The following is a 21,911-nucleotide window of genomic DNA, read 5'->3' as shown; positions in this document are numbered from 1 at the left end:
CCTTAAAAATAAAATTATTAGGTCGGTTATTTTTAAGAAGATTGTAATTGATGTAATTAATTACGAAGAATTGCAAGGTTATAAATATAATGAAATATACTTACTCTAAATACAAATTGCAGGTCGGAATAAGTGCAACCAGTTGCTAGAAAACGTAGCCCGATAGCCAATCTTTCTTTAGTACTTATAGCCAATCGCATTTGAGTATTCATACGGGATATTTCGGGGTGAATAGCCCTAAGAATAAAATCGAATAACGCCCTGGGCATTCTTATAAACGTTTTAATCGTAGTTTGCACTTTTTCTTCGGCTAGCAGCTCCAAGAGGTGGTTGCCATGCTCATTGCGATGAGCTAACATAGGTCGTTGCCATAAACGTTTTCTAGACGAATTTGTCCTAACAGCGTTGTACAGATCAATAATATTTTCAATGTCTTTATTCCACTGATTCAAATTTGCAAGAATTGCATATTCCATTTTGAAACCAAATGATTGTTTACAAATCAAATCGAATTTGACAGACAGTTTCGAAAAGTCTCATCTCGGCGCCCATCGGAGCTTCTACACACACCGGCGTGAGAAACCGATTGTCAATTCTCTCACAGCCATCTCTCAGCTGCAGTCTCGGTGTATGTAGAAACGCTCAAATGACAGGAGGGGATTCGATCATTTGTTGATGTATGCGTGTGAATTCCAATGGCTATTTTGGATGATGTGTCGTAGTGTGGGTGAAAAACTACGTATCACAATCGAATCCCCTCCTGTCATTCGTTCGTCCAATATGGCCTTCCCGCCAAACCTATAAGCCCACCTAGTCCCTATACCCACTTTGATAAAAAGAATGCCCAAGAGTTGAACGAAATTATTAAAAATTTGACGAAAAAATGGCCCGCGATTGTACGTTTACATGCTCTAGTTGAAAACTTTGTATTGGCGGTTAATCGTGAATTTGAATTTGGTCGGTAATTTTTTGTTGTTGTTTTTAGTAAACCAGGTGTAAAAAAGGAATAATTGTGAGCATTGACTGAACCAAAGTAAAATAGAATAACATTAGAAGCAACAAATCATAAGCATTTAAAGTATTTTTTTTTAGAAAAAGAGTTGAACAGAGAAACCACGTGCTCCGTTTTTAACGGTTTTTAACTTGCAACTTTCAGAGTGAAAATGCATCTTTCAACTAATTATTAGGGTTATTACTCATGTATAATACGTGGGTATTAATAAAATCAAATGTTTCTTTCATTTCATCGAAGGCAATGAATAATTTAAATCCTCCGCTTGGTCAGTTGAATTTAAAAACACGTTTTCTTTTATTTATTTTTACGCTTTACACTTACACCTAAACGTTTCGTTTTCTGTTTACTTGGTCAATTGCTTTCGGACTATGTACAACGGAAATAATTTACAGCTAGAAGCACCACCAAAGCACATCAAGCGCGCTACCCGCGGTGCAAGAAAGCGGGGGATCGATGGTGTTGAAAATTCAGTCTCGCAGGAACGGTCGCTGGTAGCGATTGCAGTCTAATCGCTTCGCCAGCTGCTTACAGAACTGCACATCCCGCAGATAGTCGCCGAGAAAGACGGACAGCAAGTACCACTGCTTCATGCCACTTGTTTGCGACTTGTAATTCCTGTGCAACGGTGGGAAAGGAAAGGGAATTAGTCATGCGTTGTGGTGGTTTGTTCCCATCTAAAGGGGTATGGGTTGACTTACTTCAGAATATCTTCCCAGTCCGGTTGATAGTTGTCCAGCTGGGCACTGTTGACGGCGTGAATCCGGCACGGTTCCTCCTCGATGCATGCCTTCGGTCCGAACTCGTGAAGAATTTTCCTTTCCGCCTGCGCCACATCGATGGCTAGCCGCGAAAGCTCCTCCGGGTGTAGCGTCTCCCGGCGGCTGCGGGATTGGTAGGTCTCTGGAATGGGGCAGAATGAGAAGAGCCAGCAAGTGATTAAAGAGTTCAAAGTACTTCGTTAAGCTGCTTCCATTGCTAGATCCCGTTTTATGATGTCGTTGCTCCTCTGTCCGAAGATGCGAGAAATTCTACATTTTATTACCCAATCTTAAGTCACTTTCGTTTTTCCTTCTCCCCCCTATTCCACCACACAACAGCAGAAGTCAATTTGGATGCCGAACTAATTCTCTCTCTCGCAAACAAGCCCGATTTAGTTCGGAGCATCGATCCGCATCCGCAGTCAGCAGTTTTAAGGCAAAAGGTTTTATGCAATGCGGCTTTTATTTTGATGCGATTACGTGATCCTCAAAGAGAGGGGAGGAGGGGGGCTTTTCAGTTCGGCGCGGCCTGAAGGGCCTGAAAGCCTGAAACTGTCTCTCGCTCCCCGCTCCGCACGGCTGTCGTTATTTTCTTTTTCCTCGCTTAAAAAAGCCTATTCTCCGGTTCGAAGATTCGATGGCCAGGTTTTTTAATGAGGCGACCAAATACGCCACAACAGCCCCGTGCGCGCGCGCTCGCGTATGCGCAATAATGGAAAGCCCAGGAACGAAGAAATTAGTACCGGGCTAATATATATTTGTGGCGCGCTAGATTCACTTTCTTTTGCAGGAAAAAAGAGACCACCGGCCAATAAGGAAATGACAGCGGAGGCTTTCCACATTATGTGGCGTTGCATTTTTCCAAACGACATGCACCGACACAATCCAATAACGATCGGAGAGGATCGGACGGGCGCCAAATGCTCAACGGTATGGATCGTGTTTATGTTACTTTTGTTTTTCTATTTATGTTGGTCGGATTAATCTATCCCTCCCCCCCTCGGGGGTGATTTCCTGTACTTACAGGTGCAGTCATAGCGGTCGTATTCCGTAATGGGGTGACGGCAGTTGACGGATTGACAGCTTTATTCCGGACGTTGTTACCCCGTGTTTAATGGACCCCAATTTTGCACCCTCAAGCAATGGTCAGTCCGATACTTTGTTGAAGGTTTTGCATTAGATCTGCATCTATCACCACTGTACTTGATGCTTTTAACGACTCGCTTATCCAATAAAACCACTCCATTAACCTAGCTGGATAAGGTCACTGGGGCTTTAAAGAAACGACCCACAGAAGGACATAAGCCCCCGTCAAGCGGTGTTCCATTCCAGGAATTCGTTTCCTGTGCAGGCCAAAAGGTAAGCAAATTGCTCATCCACCCGTTATTTCGGTTGGCGGAGGGGAGTGAAATTAACAGACCCCTTCAACCCCCGTGTTCAACTCTCACCATTCTGATCCTCCTCAAGATCATTAAGGCAATGTGTTTGTGTGTGTGTGTGGCGATGTACTGTTAACTGTGTCGTGTACACTATCCAGCAGATGGTTGGTAAAAAAAACAACAGATTTTTAACGAGTTTTTTGTTCCACACTGCAACAAGACACAGACACACAGAGTGAGTAACGAACCAACAACGTGTGCTAAAAAAGACGTAAATGTACATAAATTCATCTCACTCATCATCAGAAAAACAGCAGGGGAGGAGCAACTTTAAAGCGAAATAAGGCCATGCAGCCGGGCCAACGGTGTGTGGCATAAAGTTAGGGAGTGATATGAGGCACGGCCGGGCGTTTCGAAACACACACACACTCCGTGGATGGCCCAGGCCGGCACGGTTCGCTGGAGCACGCGGAATCGATGCATCATTATCGCGGCTGCCTCTCATGTCATTTCGCTGCAACGGGACTCGAAGTTTCGTCCCCGCCGAAACCGAAAAAAAAACTGGTGGCGCAGTCCCCGCACGCAACCAGCCGCAAAGAAAAGCGTAAGTGAGGTGTGCGAGCGAGATTGCGCGAGATGGTGCGTGCATCGTCCACCGGGCACGGTACACGAATGTGGGTCAAGTGGTCAACCTCCGCGGGGGGCTGTGGCTCGTCATCACGAGGAATGGCTTTAAGAGAAATGAATTTATCATGTTTTTGCTATTGGCATAAAGTGTGATGCGGTGATGCGATGCGGCCCCGAAAATGACTGAGGCGCTTGAAATATAAGCTGATTAGTGGTTTTTGGGGCCATGCCGACAGGTGTGCGTGTGTCTGGAGGTCTTTTAAAACGAGAAACCATACACACACGCACACGCGTACGGATACGGATCTTTTGTTTTGAATAAGTCATCATGATCATCAAGATCGCCATCGATCGATGCGTATCGAAAGCTTGACTGGTTTACCTTCACCAAAGCCCCCAGGTAAGACGTCAGACAATATTTGACTGATTGTGTGTGAAAAACACTGGGAGCCTGGGAGGGATGCGTCAGCAGCAAACAACACCTTATACGAGCGAAACGTGTTTCCGACAAGCTCCCAAAAGGGCCGCGCATTGGAAACTTTCAAGGGAATTTGCTTGCCTCGGTCTCGGTACGAAATTGGATTTCACCGCTGCTCCAAGCTGTTCTCGCTTAATTAGAAGCGCTCGTAGCGTGCCTTGAGTTTGCGTGCATTGGCACATGGTACATAGAGAAAAACAAATTGTGTCCTTACATGATTCGCAACCCCCCAGGGCCAAAAGGCCACTGATGAGCAGTGGCGCGTGAAGAGCGCGTGCTATTGTATTGTTCTAGCAGCATACCCCGTGACCCTCTAGCGTGATTACTAAGCCCCTCCCCTCCCCCCCCCCCCACACCCTCTACTTACTTGGATTTAGCGAGTAGGCAAGCTTTTTGGCAAAGTTGGCCAACCGGACGGAGAGAATGATCACGGGGAAGCCGATTAGCTGTACCGGCAGCTCGAACAGTGGCTCCTGCGCGAGGACAAGCGTTCGCCGCTCGTTGAAGTCACTGGAGGAGAGTAGCACGAAGAGGAAAAAGTAGGCGGCGGCCGGTAGCACGTTCAGCAGCTTCATCGTGTATGGCAACGGATCACTACGGACACACTAGATCACTTTTTGTGTAAAGCTGGATGATATTTCGCGGTTTAATTGCAACGTTTTTTGTTGTTGTGTTTACACTTTGTCGCGCTGGCGTAACTGGGTGGACGGTGAGATCACTGATGCACGGGATTTCTTTCTTTTGCACGCTTTTCTTTCTTTCTCCCCCGTTTCATGCAAAAATATCTGTCACTGTTTATGTAAGAGCGGCGCCGTCATTACCGCGCGCAAGAAAATAATGCAATCTTATTTGTCAGCCACAGACAAGGGGGGAAAAAATCGGACACACATGCACACACACACACGCGCTCAATCTCGCGGATAAAGCAGGTTGGTTGGTATGGCTGGCTGGCTGGCTGGGGGTACGGCCCACAGCGATCGTAGCGAGAAAAAGCTTTCACGTGGACGTTTGCGTCTTATGCGTCTTGTTGTGCCGACAGGCAATTGGATACTGACTCCGGTACGGTGCTGCCATGCGGCCCGAAACCAGCGCACCACGAAACCGAAAACCTCCCGCCCCGCTCCGAAGCTACACCCCGGAGGGAGGTGGGAGACGACCCGCTCCCGCTCGAAGCAGTAGAAGGAAAAAAACAGAAGGTTTCTCGCTTTACTCTCGCGCAAGTCTTTTGATGTAATGTGTGCCTTTCGGTTCGCTGTGGCTTGTGAAGCTGGAAAGGGAGGAGGGTGGCGCGCTTTGGGTGCGTTTTTGAGGGGGGGGGGGCGTTCGAGGGGTTTTGTTTTTATGAGAGGTTCGCTTTTTTCATCCGTTGTTGTTGCTTTTATTGCCTGCTCGATCGGCGTTCCCACACCGGCTGCAGCGTTGGGCGCAAAACGTGCATGTAGGAGAGGGGAAGGGGGGGGGGGGTAGCGGGAGGTATGCTCATATGCACTAAATGTGCAGTCGCGGCCGCCTTCGATGGCGCGTTGTCGATGAAAGGGTAAGTACAGTGATGGACGAAGCGATCGGTGCAGTGTGAAAGGAAGGAAAATGTATAAGATAATATTATTTATTTAAACACATTTTTAGTAAAATAGCTTAATTTTATGATATGTTATTATTATTGCTTTAAACAAAGCTTACAAAAAAGAAACAAGTTTTGATATTTCATCCAGCACTGTAACAGCACGCATCTCGTTAAGGTATCTCCCTCGAGTGGGTGCATCCAGCCTGATGCTGGCGATCGCAGACGTACACTTCTTTTTGTTTCTCTCTCTCTCTCTTTTTTCTTCTACTCCATAAGTCGGTCGGTAGGTCTCGCTGGTAGTAGTACACTTAGTCGCGCCTTTTGCAAGAGAGACCACTGCCGGCCCTCGAAGAAGGGGAAGCCGGTTGAGTAACATGTGTACTTGCTTGCTTGCTTGCTTGGTTGCGGTTTCGAAGCCAATCCTTCGAACCGGTCCGGCCCGTGAGCCGCTGGGAGGACTCTCCCTTTCATACCCCCATCCCGGCAGCATCCAAAACAAAACGACCTCGTCGGAGATGATGATGATGATGGTGGTGGTGACGATTTAGCTGAACGTAGTTGCAGGTCGTGATCTCTTACAACCCTCACGATCGGCGAGTGATCTGGATCGAGTGAAAGAGAAGCGATGATGGAACAGGAGTAATTGGTGAAGGGAAAGGAATGGTTCGTTTTGTTGTGATCATAGAATTCCCTTTCCCCGGGCCCCAAACTCCCCGATCGGCGTCGTTGCGCTTGTTTGATGCGCCTAACGAGCGAATGTTTTGGGGTTTGTCGTCTAGTCTACGGTAGGGGACAGGTTATCTAACTTCTAGGAAATGGCAGTAGTAAAAGAGAGTAAAAATGTCACCGCTTGTTAAGGGTGGTAAATCATCCACAGGCAATTAGTGTAAGATCGTTGAATTGTTGAATCATCTCCAGTAGGTTCGTCGCTTACGCTAAACGATCGATCAGCGGGGCTCGTGCGCAAATCGTGTTACCTTGGCGTATCGTATTTAAATGTTGGTATTTCCCAAAGAAACAAAGCAACAGCTCCTTACAAGCACAAATAAATCAATTGACGAAATCGAAAAAGTGGGTTAAAAGTGAAGCAATTGTAAGCATGCAAAAGCACATCGGTTGTTGTTGTTGTTCGATCAGGCTTGCTTGCTACCCATTTAGTTCGTCGCCTAAACTGTGTACACCTACCTTGAATGCGTGAATGCCGTCTGTCTGCGAATGGCGGGAAGGGTTGGAACCGACCCCGCCGTCCGTGTCGAACAAACATGCATACAATAAATGCTGCGCTGAAAGAAAGTGTGGTATGGTGGTACGCCGGGCCCGGCCCTATCAGTTTAATACGCGATCGCGTTCGCATTATGCCACAGATTATATTGTGTGTGTGTGTTTGTGTTTGGGACTCCGCTTAGAGCTCTTATGTAAGGATTGGCCCCGCAAACAAGTGTGAGCCATTTTTCGCTCGAACGATCGTCTTCGGTTGTTGTTCTTTTCGTACGGTCAATCGCGTGCTCTTGCAGTGTGTAGTGTCTTTTAGTGAGGCTAATCTTCCAGTGGCTTATGTTTTGCCGATTTGAACGAGACAGCAGAAGAAGAAGAAGAAAGAGAAGCGATTTAAAATTAACCCATTAGTGAGGTAGAGTGGGTTGTTGGTTTAATTGAAAAAAAGAAGAAAAGAAAAATCGATTAACCATCCCTGGATTGTACAGCACACGACTGTACGACTACGTGCGGGCCGGCTCGTGCGCATCAGCATCAAGCCGGTCGTCGGCACAGCCGGATCGTTGCACCGCACTGCAAAACACAAAGCTCAACAAGGGAGCTGAACCATCGCGAAGGCATTGCATAATAATTGCCACACCATTAGTGCGCGGCGCATAACCAACATTGCCGCCGAGCATTCGGCATGTGCATTCGGGAGACGGTGCTGAGGGGAGCGATAGCGAGTGATAATGCGCTGTACAAATAGTGCAGCAACACACCAAACTAGGGCTGGCTATCGCTGTTGTGGGCGGTGGAATTTTGCTCGAATTTCGTGCATGACATTGAACTTCTTCTTCGATTTGGGTCACACGCCACACGGCGTGCGGCGTGCGGCGATTGCGCAACAGGGAGGTGAGCGGGCGCGCGCGCGCTCGAGCGCTCGCGCATATCGTCGCGTATCATCGCTGGGCAGAGGTTCGCAGGCAGAGCGAGAGATAGTGAGTAGGTTACTGGGTACGAGCGTCACGTAACGGTTTGCCCCGCCGGCCGGTCGATCGTGGTCATTGTGGGAAATCCTCACTCGTCACTGAACTCTTCTGCCGTCTTCGGTGGTGTGTATGACCTCGCGATGTTATTGCTGTTAATTCGATGCTTCCAAAGGGTTTGTTTAAATAGTTTCAAAAAGATTCACTTTATTCAACACACAGTGTAAAACATCGTTTCAACATGCTAATGCCCCTTCTTCATATTGGTGGCATTCTTTTTTTTCTTCAAAGGAAAATATAAACAAGAAAGTATAGCAAAACATTCATTTAAATAAACTATCTCTTTCTCCCTATCTTTCTTCTTTTATCAAATTTCCTCTCTCCTCTCGACAGATCGTAACATAGAATTCAACAAAGATCATAGATAAAATTGGCAAAGAAAGTATTTAGCTCGTTTTTTTCATTCTTTCTTTTGTATGTGTTCGCTACTCCTGAGCATTTTGTTTCGCATTTCTCTATACATGATCGGTGTCTCACTGCGGGCCCTACCCAAATTCTCAACCGTTTGCCCGATGAAGGACAACATTCGCACCAATGTTGTCCCCCTTCGGACCTGTGGATGCTGAATACGATGGGGCGGCGACCGCCGTAAGGTCATGATGATGATTCCTCTTCCCAGGAGTAGCTACAAGAAGCAGTACCAAAATTGTTCCAACGCAGCCAAGGGCCAACCCAGGATAGGTCCTGCGGATTTCCCCGTCGAGGTGCTGCGTCGTCGTTGCCGGGATGTTGCCGGCCGTATTGTTAGTCGTGTGTTTGTGTTGTTTCTTTTCTGCTCTCTTCTCAATTACAATTTATACATTCATACATGATTACATTTTGCGGCGTAACACCCACACCCGCCGAAACACACACACACCAGTGGCCACCCAGCCGCGGGGATAGTGGACAGTGGCCACTGGGGCTGTGAGGGGGGAGGGGTGTGTATTGCCTTTTTTTCTCCTTCTTCTACTTTGCTCACCTTCTCTCTCTCTCTCTCTCTCTGCACCGAAGGGCAGGAGGTTCAACTGCTGTTGCTCTTTTTATCACAGTTCCATGAAGATTCTTACAATTTGCTCCCTTTGGCTTCGCAAGGGGAGGGATCTATTGGTAGAATGGGACGTTCGCATATAGACATCTTCGGTTTTACAGCAACATTTACATACAACATCTAGCATATTACTCGAACTCCGGTAAGCCACCAGTTTTGATGGAGCATGGAACCTTGTGTATCCACAATTCAAATGAACAGTTTGATAACGGTTAATAACGGGGTTGGACTATAAGCTGGAACTCTTCATCTCTCTGCCTCTCCCACTTTCTCTCTCTCTCTTTCCCTCTCTCTCTCGTTCTGTTTACTTGAACAGGCTCTTGGCGTTAACCCACAGCTTGAAGAAGTATTCGCTTCTCCTCAGCAGCTTATGGCGGGCGTAGCTGTTGATGTCGGCGGTCATGTTGTGTTCCCGCAGCCAGGACGACGTGTTCGTGCCCGTCGGCTCGGAGAAGTCTCTCGTCGTTTCGTCGTGCACATCGTCCGGAGCTGTAATGAGCGAACAGTTGCGGCAGTTCGTGAGATGCAGTCAAGCACCAAGCAACAGAAGACCATCCGGCACTGTACTTACCGGCACCGAGCTGCACCGTGTACGGTTCGTCCGACTCGAGCGGATCGCTCAGGCCGACCTCGTTGCGGGCCATGATGCGGATGAGGTAGTCTTCGCTTTCCTGCAGATCCTTGATGTTGAACGACTGGCAGTCGGCCGCGACGCGGCCCACCTCCATCCACATCGTTTTCTTCGCGTTGCGGATGGCAATGGTGTAGCCCTCGATCGGGGCGCCACCGTCCGACTCTGGAATGCCCCACTCGACGATGTTAATGTTCGGTCCCAGGTAGCGTACCTCTAGCGGACCAGTTGGTGGAGACGGAACCGCTGTAAAAGGGGGAGAGGGTGTACCGAGGAAGAGAGAGAGAGAAAAGAGATGAGTACATGTTGCTGGAGCAATACAGCTGGGACAGAAAGAGGAAACAGATAGAGAGATAAAGAGTAGATGAGAATGGCACAACATAGAACATAGAACATAGAAAAAAGGTAGAAGAGTAACAGAGAGAGAGAGAGAGAGAGAGAGATGATTAGATGGTATCTTACTGGCATGTGATTTGAGCACCACACTCTCCGAGACGGTGGGCGAGCTAAGCCCGACCGCATTCTCGGCGAATATCCTGAACAGCAGCTCGGTCTTTTCCTTCATGTTGTCCACACAGTACGACAGACAGTTGGACTCGAGCGTCTTGATCTTGGTCCACTGTTGCGCCGTAGTGAGCCGCTTCTCGATGATGTAACCGGTCACGTCGGAGCCACCGTTCGTTTCGGGCTGCTGCCACTCGAGCTTGACGCTCTTGCTGGTAACGTTCGTGATGCGCAGGTTGCGCGGTGCAGATGGTGGAGCTGTTGTTGTTGTTGAAATGGCGTGACGGATGGTGAAGACGACGGGACAAGAACACGACGAGCACGAGAATGGTTGACGGGTTTTGTGATGGGAAAGTGTTCAGAATATCGTTAGACACTGTATTGGTTTCATTTTGGAGTAAGTTGTGTGAGTTGATTTAGTTGCAGCTGGTAGGTTTGGCTTTGGGGTGTTACGAGTTGGGTCAATTGTTTGGAGGTAAGTTTTTGTAAGTGGTTTAGAGTGGACTACAAAGAGTGGGTAAGTGGGTGAGTAAATACTGGGTAGAATGTTGCGGAGTATTGTTATGATTTGTCAATAGAGAGTTGATGGAATGAGCTTTCCCCAATGAATGATCTTCCAATTTCTCACAGGACACAGGACAAGGACAGGTTGTTACACAACAGGAGACAGTCACTTGACAAGCGTTAGCGCGGAACACACGCACACAAACACACAAGTTGCTTGATCTTCCCAGTACTTACTGATTTCCTTTCCGGCCACAATCGACTCCACCGTCTGGAGTGGTTCACTCGAGCCGACCTTGTTCTTGGCGGTGATCTTGAAGTCGTACGCCTTGTTCATTGCCAGGTTCTCGATCAGCAGCGACGTTTCGGACGCACTGGTCGTACCAGCCACCTTCCAGACCTTCTTCTTCGCTTCCTTCACCTCCACAACATACTCCGTGATCTTGCTGCCACCGTTCGACTCGGACGGCTGCCACATGAGCGTGAACGAGCTGCTCGTCATGCCGGACGTTTCAATGGGGCCACGCGGTGGCGACGGTGGCTCCACCGTCTGCTGAATCTTCACCGTCGCACTCTCCAGCGGCTCGGAACAACCGACCGGGTTCTGCGCAATCACGCGGAAGTGATACTGCGTGCTGTCGATCAGCTTCTGGATGCAGTACGACTTGATGTTGCGCTGCACGTCCGCCACCTTGATCCAGGCGTTCTTGTTCGCATCGTCACACTTCTCGATGGTGAACTGGGAAATCTCCAGCCCACCGTCATCGGACGGTGGCTTCCATTCGATCACCACCGCCTCGGGGCTGAGCTCGCGCACCACAATCGGTCCCTCCGGTTTGCTCGGCTTGTCGATTACCTTCAGCGTCAGCTCGACCGTTGCCGAACCGGCCGCATTGCGTGCCTCCACCGTGTACTTGCCCGTGTGGGCACGGTCCAGCGAGGAGATGACGATAGTGGACGATTGACCCACGCTAACGATCGTATGCTCGGCGGTGGAGGTGAGCTTCTCCTCCTCGCGGTACCAGATCAGCTCCGGTGCCGGGAAGCCGGTGAATTCGGCCACAACCTTCCACTCGTCGCCAACGCGCAGCTTCTGCACGATCTGCTTCTTCTCGACCGTCAGCGTCGGTTTCTCCTCGATCACAACCTGGCAGCTGCTCTCGACGCTGCCCACCTCGTTGGTGGCGCGGCACGTGTACTTGGCCCCACTTTCGACCGTGGTCGACTTGATCTGGTACTTGGCGGAACCATTCTCGTACGACACGACGTCCTGTTTGAGTGGCTGTCCGTTGCGGAACCAGGCCACGTCTGGGACGGGCACGCCCGTCACAATGCAGCTGAGCGTTACCGTTTGGCCGAGTCCGACGTGCACATCCTTCAGGTGCTCGCTTACCGTCGGAGCTTCCTTCTGGATCGGTGCCATGATCTTGTAGTACGGCGAGTTGGGTGACGCTGGACCCTTGCCCACTTCGTTGATGGCGGTGGCACGGAATGTGTACTCAGCATTCTTCGTCAGCTTCGTGACGGTAGTGGTCGTTTCGGTGATGCTCGTAACCTCGGTCCATCTGTAAAAAGGGAAGTTAGATTGTAAGCATTTGGTTCATAAGGTGATGAAACCTCATTCACTTACTTCTTTTGATTCTTTTCTTGATATTCCAACAAGTACTCGGTGATCTTGCTGTTGCCATCGTCGCTTGGTGCCTTCCAGAACAACGTGATCGAGTCATCGGTAATGAGCGTTGCCTCTGGTGCTTCTGGAGCTCCAGGTTGTTCTGCAAAACGAGCAAAATGCCATTACATCTATGCTCCCAATGAGTATGAGACTTTCGAAACTTACTCTTAATAATGAGCGTGAAGGAAGCGCTAGCATCGCCACACTCGTTCGTCAGCTTGAGCGTAAACTCTCCGGCATCGACTTCCGCCGCACGCTTGATCGTCAGACTGGCCGTCTCCTCCGTAACGGTCGAGACAAACTTCGCCGACGGTATGATGACGCGCTTGTTCACACGCCACTCAGCCTCCGGTTTGGGCGTCGCGTTAAACTTCACGCTGAACGTAACGTCCTCGTCCTTGCGGATCGTGAACGTACGCGCACCGTCCTCGAAGATCGTTGGCGCAACCTTGATAATCTCCACCTTCAGCTTCGACGACGTTTTCGCGTTCGACACCGTACACGTGTACTCGTCCTCATCGTCCTCGACGCTGTTCTTCACGATCAGTTTGCGAATGCACTTATCCACAACCAGCTCATACTTGCTGGAGGCGGCAATAACCTTGCTGTTGCGGTACCACACCACATCTGCCGACTCGGACAACTCCACCGCAAACACGGCATCGTTATCGCGCGTCGTCAGCGTAACCTCGGGCAGACGACGAACAAAGTCGACGACCGGTTTCTCCACCGTCAGCCGAGCCTTGGCACGCTGCTCACCGACCACGCACGTGTACTCTCCACCGTCCGCATCGACCGTCTTGTTGATCTTGAGCGTCTGCCGCTTGCCATCGATCGTCAGCTGCACGTGCCCGTTGAACGACAGCTCCTCCTCGTTGCGGTACCAGCGCACCAACGCATCGCCCTTGGTGAGCTCCAGCTCAAAGATGGCGTCCTCCCCGCGGGCAACCGTTACGTCACGCGGTGCACTGATGATCTCTGGCGGCAGCTCAATTACCGACACCTCGGCCGAACACTCCTGATCGGCCAGGGCGCACGTGTACTCGCCCTCATCGTGCACGGACGTGTTGCGCACAAACAGTACGCGCGATTTGCCCTTCTTGGCGAACTCGTACTTGCCGGTGGTATCGACCAGCTTGCGGCCCTCCTTGTACCAGGTAACGTCGGCCGTCTCGGACGTGATCTCCACCTCCAGCACGGCGTGCTCCTTCTCCTTCGTCTCGACGTCCTCGAGCTTGCGCAGGAACTCGGGCTTCGCCTCGATGACCGTCAGGCTGCACTCGGTCTGCTGATCCTTGACCGTGCACCGGTACACGCCCGTATCGTTGATGGTGGGGTTCTTGATGTTCAGCTTGTGCACCTTGCCCTCCTGCACGATCATGCGATGGTCCATGCCGCTCAGCTCCTTGCCGTTGTGGAACCACTTGGTGGACACCGTGTGCGACGTTTCGCACTCCAGCGTCACCGAACGGCTTTCCTCCACCGTGATCGTCTTCTTCAGCTTCTTGGTGAACGTTACCTTGTCAACCTCGACCGTAACGCGCGCACCGTGCGATGCCTTGCCGATCGTGTTCGACGCAATGCACTTGTAGTTGCCCGAGTCCTGCTCCGAGTCGGCGTTGTTGATCAACAGCTCAATGTTTTCACCGTCGTACGCCTGCTTGACGCGCTTGGACGGCAGCAGCGTGTTGTTGTTGCGCAGCCAGAGAATCTCGGGCACTGGATTACCGGTCACCCTTGCTGGAAGTTTGATCGTACCGCCCTGTGGCACACTCTGCTCTTCGAAGCGCTCCAGGAAGAGTGGTGCTTGCGGGTTACCAACGTTCGATTCATCGACCGTAAGGAAGGCACTCGTTTCAACGCTTCCCGCAGCGTTCTTGGCGCGCACAGTGTACTCACCCGCATTGTCGTGCGTCGGAGCCACCAGCGTCACGGTGTACATGTTACGATCCGCTTGCGTCGGCACGTCCAAAGCCACACCGTTCTTGAACCACTGCACCTCCGGTGCCGGATTGCCGACGATCTGCGTGGACAGAATCACCGTCTCGCCCTGGCGGATCGTCATGCTCTTGAGCGGTTCCAGAATCTGGGGCGGTTCCTGCACGCCCGTCTTCACCTTCACCATGATGTCGAGCGACGATTCACCCTCCCGGTTGCGGGCGACCACCTGGTACGAACCCTCCTGCAGCTTGTCGATACCCTTGATGTGCACCACGGTGCAGTACATGTGCATGTCCGACTCCACCACGACCTGCACGTTGTCCTTGCTCTCGATCTCCACCCCGTTGTAGTACCAGAGAATGTCCGGCTCGGGCACGGCCACGAGACGGCACTCGAGCAGCACATCCGATCCCGCGTCCACGTACTGCGCCTTCGGTTTGCGCGAGAACGTTGGCGGGATGCCTTCCAGAATGTCGGCCAGCGATGACTCGCGCGACATGCTCTTGCGCGACAGCGTGGCAACGTCCGAACCATGGTCCGAGCTGTACGAATCAACAACCAGCTCGGTAGCGCTCGAAGCGAATCCGGCAATGTTTTTAGCGACACACGTGAACGTGCCCGCATCCTCCGGGAACACCTCGCGGATGATCAGCGTGGCAACGTTGTCGTCATCGTAGTAGATCTGGAAGTCCTGCGACGGTTTAATGACGGCCGTCTGGCGGAACCAGGTGATCGACGGTCGCGGGAATCCTTCCACCTTGCACTCGAATTGCACCGTGTAGCCATCCTGCGTCGTGATCGGCTGCAGCTTCTCGATGATCTTCGGTGCGAGCGGCTTCTCACCCGGGCCCGGCTTCTCGAACACCGGCAGTTTGTCTATCTTCTCGTTGAGCGTCTTCTGCACATACTGCGGATAGGTGACGGCGTCCATCAGGTACTCGCGACGCACGAAACCGCGCTCTTCGCACCAGGATCGCTTCACGTACCACCATTCCGAGTTGCTATGCTCTGTGAGGTATGCGAGAGGGCCATGAGTATCATGCAAAGGCACCAATCACATAGACCAATCATACATACCAATAACATAGACCTTCTCTCCTTCCACGATGTGCAGTGCTTCCTCATTCTCTGCCTCAACAGCCTGAATGCAGTACATATCGTTTGCATCTTCTGTAATGGTATAGAGAAAAGTAGATTGTAACAAAAGGCATTCCCCGATAGTCGCGTAGTGTTCAAACTTACCCTCACGGATAATTTTCAGCGATGCCGTTTCTACACCATCAAATCGAACGCCAGCCGATGACAGGGAAACAAATGAAAAAAGTATATTAGTAGGTGCAAAACCGACACCCCGCTTTATAGTGAAAACGTAAATCAGAGAAGTAAAACTGTGAGTATCATTATGCAAGAAGTAAAAACAACTCTGGGTTTTAGTGTACAAGTGAAGTAGGAATGGAAGTAGTGGTAGTAAAAATAGTAAAATATTGTGAATAGTATACAATCGTTTTCTAGTCTACCAGGAACGTCCGGTGGAATATCAATAAATCCAAAACCAATCACCACACGATAGGATTCACTCGATAGAGATAGAGTGGCAGAAGAAGAAGAAGAAGAAGAGATAGAATAGGTAAGGTAAAGGATAGGAGCCAAGTAGTAGTAATAGTATAGCGGACAGTAGATAGAGGTAGAGCATAATTTACAGAGTGTTGCAGGTATACAAGGGTAGTGGTAGCGGTAGTAGTGCATTTTTGCTAGTGTGTGTTTGCTTTTGCTTTGTGCTTTATACAAGTTTTGGTGTAAGATCTGTTTGATCTGTTTGGCAGTTTGTGTGCAAGCTGAAAAGAGTAGAAGGTAGAATTAAGCAGGTAGAAGAGTTTGGTGAAGCAGTTCACCAGGCTGTATGTGAAAGAAATTTGGGATGAAATTTTCCTTCCGAAAGAAATTGCTCCAGAACAGTGGGCCAATATTGATAAAGAAAGCTTGTGAAGATCAGCATGGAAGTAAGAGTGGCAGCGATAGAGAAAATGAAAACTTCGCTATAAAACCATTCGGCAGCAGATAAGAAAGTAGAAATTGGAAAGTATAAGAGAATAGAAGATAAGAGAGCGAGAGAGTAAGAGAAAGAGAAAGAGAGAGAGAGAGCAACTTCCAAACGTAACCAAGTAAAAGGAATTGATAAAAACCTTCAGAGTATGTTGGTAGGACTTTCTTGGGCTGTTTCAGTGTGAATGATTCTTCTTCGTGTGTGGTGGTGGTGAACTGTGATCTGTTACGCTGCGTCAGATCGAGTGAGATTTCCTCCTCGTGGTGCATGATCAGGTTCTCGAGCTTTTCGCGCCGCCTGCGCAGCTCGATCACCACGTTCTCGGTGTCTTCGTCCTCGTACCGGTACTCTTCCTCCGCGTCCTGCTCACTATCATCGTAGATGACCTCGTACACCACCTCATCGTCCTCGTCCACCTGCTTGATGATGGTGATGTGCGCTTCGCCCGTTTCCTCACCGTAGCTGTACGGTGCCGGCAGCTTCACCCGGCCGGACATGGAGATTTCTTCGCGCGCGTACGAATCGAGCTGTATCTTGAACTCCTGCTCGATGTCTTCGATGTGCTTGGTGCGCTTCGGCCGGAACGTAACGTTTTCGGGCTCGATGTCCTTGAAGACAGGCCGCGGTTGGCGTACCTTTTTGATCTTCTTGATGCGCACCTCCTCCTCGTCCAGGACTTCGCGCCGGAAGGCGGGCTTGGGACGGGGGCGCTGTTTGCGCACCACAACGTGCTCGGTGATCTCTTCCTCTGCCGGCACTTCCTCCTCCTTGGTGATCGTAAGCGATGCTTCAACATCTTCGGCTTGCTGCGGTACCGAGGGCTTTCGTGCTACCTTAAACGTAGCCTCTGCCTCTTCCGGCTCCGTAATGGAGGGTTTCTTCTTGGGTAGAGAAAGCTTCGTCTCAACCTCTTCCTCTTCCTCCACCGAGGGTTTCACCTTTGGTTTGCGCTTGACCATCGTCACCTCGTCGACCGTCTCCTTCGGTGGTTTCACAACGTCGAGATCGATCTTTTCGTACTTCTCCAGCTCCGTCTTTGGAACATCCATCTCGAGCAGCTTCTTCGTGATTTCGTCGATATCGTCCTCCTTCTTCTTCTTCGGAACCACCTTCTTCTTGGGCTTCTTCTCCTCCACCTTCACAGGCTCCGGTTCGGCCGGTTGTTCCTCTTCCCGGACGATCTTGAGCGAAGCTTCCGCTTCATCGGTCGTGTACGGTGCTGGTTTGGGTTTCAGCTTGATCGATTCCTCCACATCTTCCACCTCTTCCGGTTTCGGTACGGACGGTTTCAACACAACCACCTCCTCCGTTGCCGTCTCCTCGATCACCGGTGCTGGTTTCTTCGGTTTCTTCAGCGACACCGTCGCTTCCTGGACCGTTTCCTCCACCTGCGGTTGTTTCTTAGGCTTGATCTTAAACTCAACCTCCGTCTCTTCAATAGCCTCTACCTTCGGTTTACTCTTCTTGCGTGGCAACTTCACCTGTGCGCTCTCTTCCGGCTCGATCGTCGATTCCACAGCTCGCTGTGGTTGCGGTTGGTCGTCGATCGTCATCTTCTCCCGCTTGCGCAGATCCACATCGACGCGCTCGTACTGTTCCAGCTCGGTCTTCTCGATTTCCAAATTCAGCAACCGCTGCAGCTCCGCATCATCGTCGATGCTTGCCTTCTTCTTCTTCACAACCACCACCTTTTTCTTGGGCTTTTCGGCCGGCTTCTTCTCCGCCGGCGCTTCTGGCTTCGGTTCGACCGGTTTGAGCGACACCTTGCGCAGAGGCGTTACTGGCTGCGGTTCTTCCACGATGGGCTGAATCGGTACCGACTCGACCACGGTTGGAGCCTCCTCGGATGGTGCCTCAATCACGGCATCCTCGATGATCGGTTGCACATCGTGCACCTCCTCGATCAAGGGCTGCACGGGGACAACCTCTTCCTCGGGGGCCACCGTTTCCACCGGCTCTTCAACCACCGGCTCAACCGTTTCCACATCCTCCACGGGCTGTGGTTCATCGGCTTCCACCTCCTCAATGGTCGGCGGTTCGACCGGTTCCGGCTGCTCCACCTCGATCTTAATGATACGCTCAACGGTAACCGTTTCTTCCGCTTTCTGCGGTGTCGGTTTCAGCGTGATCTGCTCCTCCACCTCTTGTGGGGCTTCCGGTAGGCGTGGCTTTTTGGTGATCTTAAATTCAGCCTCCACCGGTTCCGGTTCGGTCGGTTTCTTGACCGTCTTCTTCGGCTTCAGTGTTACCTCGACCGGTTCTGGCTCCTCCACTTCGGCCACCTGTGCCGTACGCGGCACCTCAACCGTTTCGACCGTTTTCTGTGGCTTCTTGATGTCTACATCGACCTTTTCGTACTGTTCCAGCTCCGTCTTTTCAATTTCCAGATTTAGCAGACGCTGCAACTGTTCGTCATCTTCAATAGAAGCCTTCTTGGGTTTCTTGATAACCTTCTTCTTGATCACCGGTTTCTTCTCTTCCAACTTTTCTGGCTCAACCGGCTGTTCAACCGGCTTTGGCTCCGCCTGAACGGGCTTTGGTTCGTCGGTCTTCACAACGACCGCCGGTTCCTGCACGGCAGTTACCACTTCCTCCGGAACTTGTTTCGTTACCGGTTCGGTTGGCTTCGCCGGCTCAACCGGTGCAATAGTGGGTGCTTCCTCGGGCACAAGTACTTCCTCGACCATATGTGCCTTGGACACGACTGGCTCCACCACGGCTGGCTTTTCAACGACCGGTTCTTCAACCTTTGCAGGCACTTCGGCCGGTTTCGGTGCCGGTGTTTCTTTGGGTTTAGGCTCAAGATCAACCTTTTCGTACGTCTCCAGTTCCGTTTTCTCGATCTCCAGATTCAGCAAGCGTTCCAGTTCGGCATCTTCTTCTGGTTTTTTCTTTGGTTTTTTCACAACCTTTTTCTTTACGATCTTCTCCTTCTGTTCCAGTACCTCCACCGGGGCTTCTTCCTTCACCTCCGGCGCAGGTTCTTGTACCGTTTCGATTGGTTTCTCTTCTGGGACTTGTGGAACGGGGAGAGAGTCCGTTTGTTCTTCAGCCGGTTGTGGAAGTACCAGCTCCTTGGGCTGCTCCACCTGCACTTCCTTGGGTTTCTTGACCTCCTCAACAGGTGCAGGCACCACCTCTTCAACCACTGGAGCAGGTACTTCAATCGGAACCGGTGCTTCGGGCACCGTGACTGGCTCCTCTGGTTTAGGTTCTTCCTCGGCCGGTGCTTTCGGCTTTTTGATAACCTTCTTGATTACCTTCTTCTTAGCTGCGTCTGGTTCTGCACTATCGGGCACATCCTTTGGAACTGGAAGCGCCATATCACGGTCTGCTTCACGCTCTTTCGGTTCTGTGTCGGGCGTTGGCTTTGTGAATGGTTTCAGCTTAATCTCTTCCTTTTCTTCCTCCGGCTTCGTTGGTACCGGTTTGCGGAACTTGAACTCATCCTCAGGTTCCGGTTCCGGCTTCTTGCCCTTACCTAGAACGATCTTGTGCTCGGGTTCCTCGGGAACCTCGGGCACCTTCGGCTCCTTCGGTACCTTTGGTTTCTCCGGTTCCTGTACCGGTTTTTCCTCCGGTTCTGGCTCCGGCTTCACGTACGGCTCGAGAGGCGTCTCATAGTCCGGAATATCGGTCGGTGTGAACTTTGGCTTTTCCACGCTGCGCTTCTTGCTGTCCAGCTCCTCTTCCTTTGGCTTTTCTTCGACCTTTTTCTTTGGCTTCACTTCCTCGACCGTTTCTTCCTTTGGTTTGGTGGGCGTTTTCTTCAGCTTCACCTCCTCGTGATGCTCCTCGTCCGTCTTTAACTTACCCTTGCCCAGCTGCAGCGTGCGCTCTTCCGGTTCATCCTTCGGAGCTTCCTTTTGCTGCCGCTGGTACTGTGGCTTTTGTTCGTCCTTCGGCTCGTCTTCCTTCGGTTCCTTCTCGTACCGCTCAATGTCCAGCGTTTCCAGCTCGGGCTTTTCCTTCTTGATCACCTTTACCTTCTTGATCACCTTCTTCGTACGCTCCACCTCGTCTTCCTCGATGCGCGACAACACTCCCTGTCCCGGCCGGGTGTCCAGCTGCACGATCTCGGGCTGCTGCCCTTCGACGGCGAGCTCCACCCGCTCGATGCGGCTCTTCAGCAGTACCTTCGGTACGGCTGCCTCTTCCACCTCCCGCTTCTCTGGTATGACGGTTTTGCGCAGTTTAACTGTTTGTGGTTCTTGTGTGTCAGTGATTTCTGGCTGAATCGGTTTCTGTTCCTTACGTTCGATCTTAATAGGCTCTAGCTTAACAATCTCACCCTTCTCCGGCTTAACCTTCGGCTTGCCGTCGACGTCGATCTTCTCGTACTGTTCCAGCTGCGTTTTCTCGATCTCCAGGTTGAGCAGGCGCTGCAGCTCCTCGTCATCGTCGATAGACTTCTTGGACTTCTTCGTGACCTTCACCACCTTCTTCACCACCTTCTTGGGCGCTTCAGCCGGAGCAGTTTCGACGGTAGCGGCCGGCTGTACCAGCGCCTCTTCCGTCGGCTCTGCCCGCTGCTCTTCCACCGGCACAAGCGACTCCGTCTCCAGCACAGGCTCCTGCACGGCTGCAGCCTCTTCCACCGCTTGCTCTAGAACGGTTTCGGCTGGGGCTGCAGCAACCGTCGGTTTGCCTTGCACTGCCGGCACTTCGGTTGCTCCGATCGTCACATCGACTGGCGTCAGATGCTCCTCGTTCAGAGTGAGCGAAGCAACCGTGTCCGCTTCCTCGATGGACACATCGAACTGATCGTCCACAGGGGCGGCCTCCAGCAGAGGCTTGTCCTGTACCGTAGGCTTTTCGGTTGCGTGCTCCGACACATCGCTCGGCGCTACCTGCACGGTATCGAGCGCCAGCGAAGGCACATTGTCCGTTTCCTCGACCTGCTGCTCGAGCAGCTCTTCCATCGGGGCAGCCTCGAGCGTTGGTTTGGCCTGCACCAGCGGCTTCTCGGTGGCGTCATCGGGCACCTCGACCGGTGCGAGCTGCTCTCCCTCCAGCTTTAGTGCGTCGGCCGTACCCGTCTCCTCAACCTGCTGCTCAAGAACGGCTTCGATTGGAGCTGCTTCAAGAATGGGTTTACTCACGATTGGTGTTTCGGTAACGGCGGATGGAATTTCGGACGCGGCCGCCTGCTCTTCCTGCGGAAGCTCGGCTGTCACAGCGTCCGTCTGTTCCACCGCCACGTCCAACACCTCCTCGACCGGAGCGGCTGCCACCTGAGGCTTCATCGATACCTCCGGCTTCTCCAGCGCGGCTTCCGGCACATCGACCGGCTGCACAACATCCTGCAACGGACCGGTCTCAACGAATTCATTCGTCTCGAATGTGTCCTCCTGCAAATCTACGGTATCCGCACCTACGGGGTTGTTGGGAAAGAAAGACATGTATAAGTATGTGTGACAAAAGAAAGACGGTGACACAAATAAAGACAGTGAACCCATGCTACGCAACCATATTGTAGTGTACATAACTACTTATCGTTGCGTAGTAATACTGAAGGGGA

General features: G+C 51.3%; 2 protein-coding genes across 3 annotated transcripts in view; both read right to left on the bottom strand.

Moving 5' to 3' along the window:
• Positions 1-1,285: 1,285 nt before the first annotated feature.
• LOC120948118 (uncharacterized) lies at positions 1,286-5,383 on the bottom strand. Its single transcript, XM_040364115.2, has 3 exons — positions 4,625-5,383; positions 1,714-1,915; positions 1,286-1,630 (listed from the first exon to the last, which is right to left on the bottom strand). Exons 1-3 carry the CDS (start codon positions 4,830-4,832, stop codon positions 1,483-1,485), a joined length of 558 nt encoding a protein of 185 aa, XP_040220049.2. The 5' UTR covers positions 4,833-5,383; the 3' UTR covers positions 1,286-1,482.
• A 3,651-nt stretch (positions 5,384-9,034) lies between these two features.
• The window catches only part of LOC120948117 (titin), a 158,474-nt gene continuing 145,597 nt past the window's right edge, over positions 9,035-21,911 (bottom strand). For both annotated transcript variants that reach the window (XM_049607064.1, XM_049607065.1), the window contains 9 exons: positions 16,530-21,764; positions 15,589-15,618; positions 15,424-15,516; positions 12,571-15,354; positions 12,364-12,505; positions 10,971-12,298; positions 10,188-10,487; positions 9,666-9,971; positions 9,035-9,583 (listed from right to left, as the gene is read on the bottom strand). In XM_049607064.1, coding sequence (XP_049463021.1) covers positions 9,399-9,583; positions 9,666-9,971; positions 10,188-10,487; positions 10,971-12,298; positions 12,364-12,505; positions 12,571-15,354; positions 15,424-15,516; positions 15,589-15,618; positions 16,530-21,764 — 10,403 coding nt within the window. In that variant the 3' untranslated portion in view covers positions 9,035-9,398. The remainder of the gene's footprint in view (positions 9,584-9,665; positions 9,972-10,187; positions 10,488-10,970; positions 12,299-12,363; positions 12,506-12,570; positions 15,355-15,423; positions 15,517-15,588; positions 15,619-16,529; positions 21,765-21,911) is intronic.

The sequence above is a fragment of the Anopheles coluzzii genome, chromosome 2, assembly GCF_943734685.1.
Source record: "Anopheles coluzzii chromosome 2, AcolN3, whole genome shotgun sequence".
Lineage (NCBI taxonomy): Eukaryota > Metazoa > Arthropoda > Insecta > Diptera > Culicidae > Anopheles > Anopheles coluzzii.
This window is presented reverse-complemented; position numbering and strand designations above follow the sequence as displayed.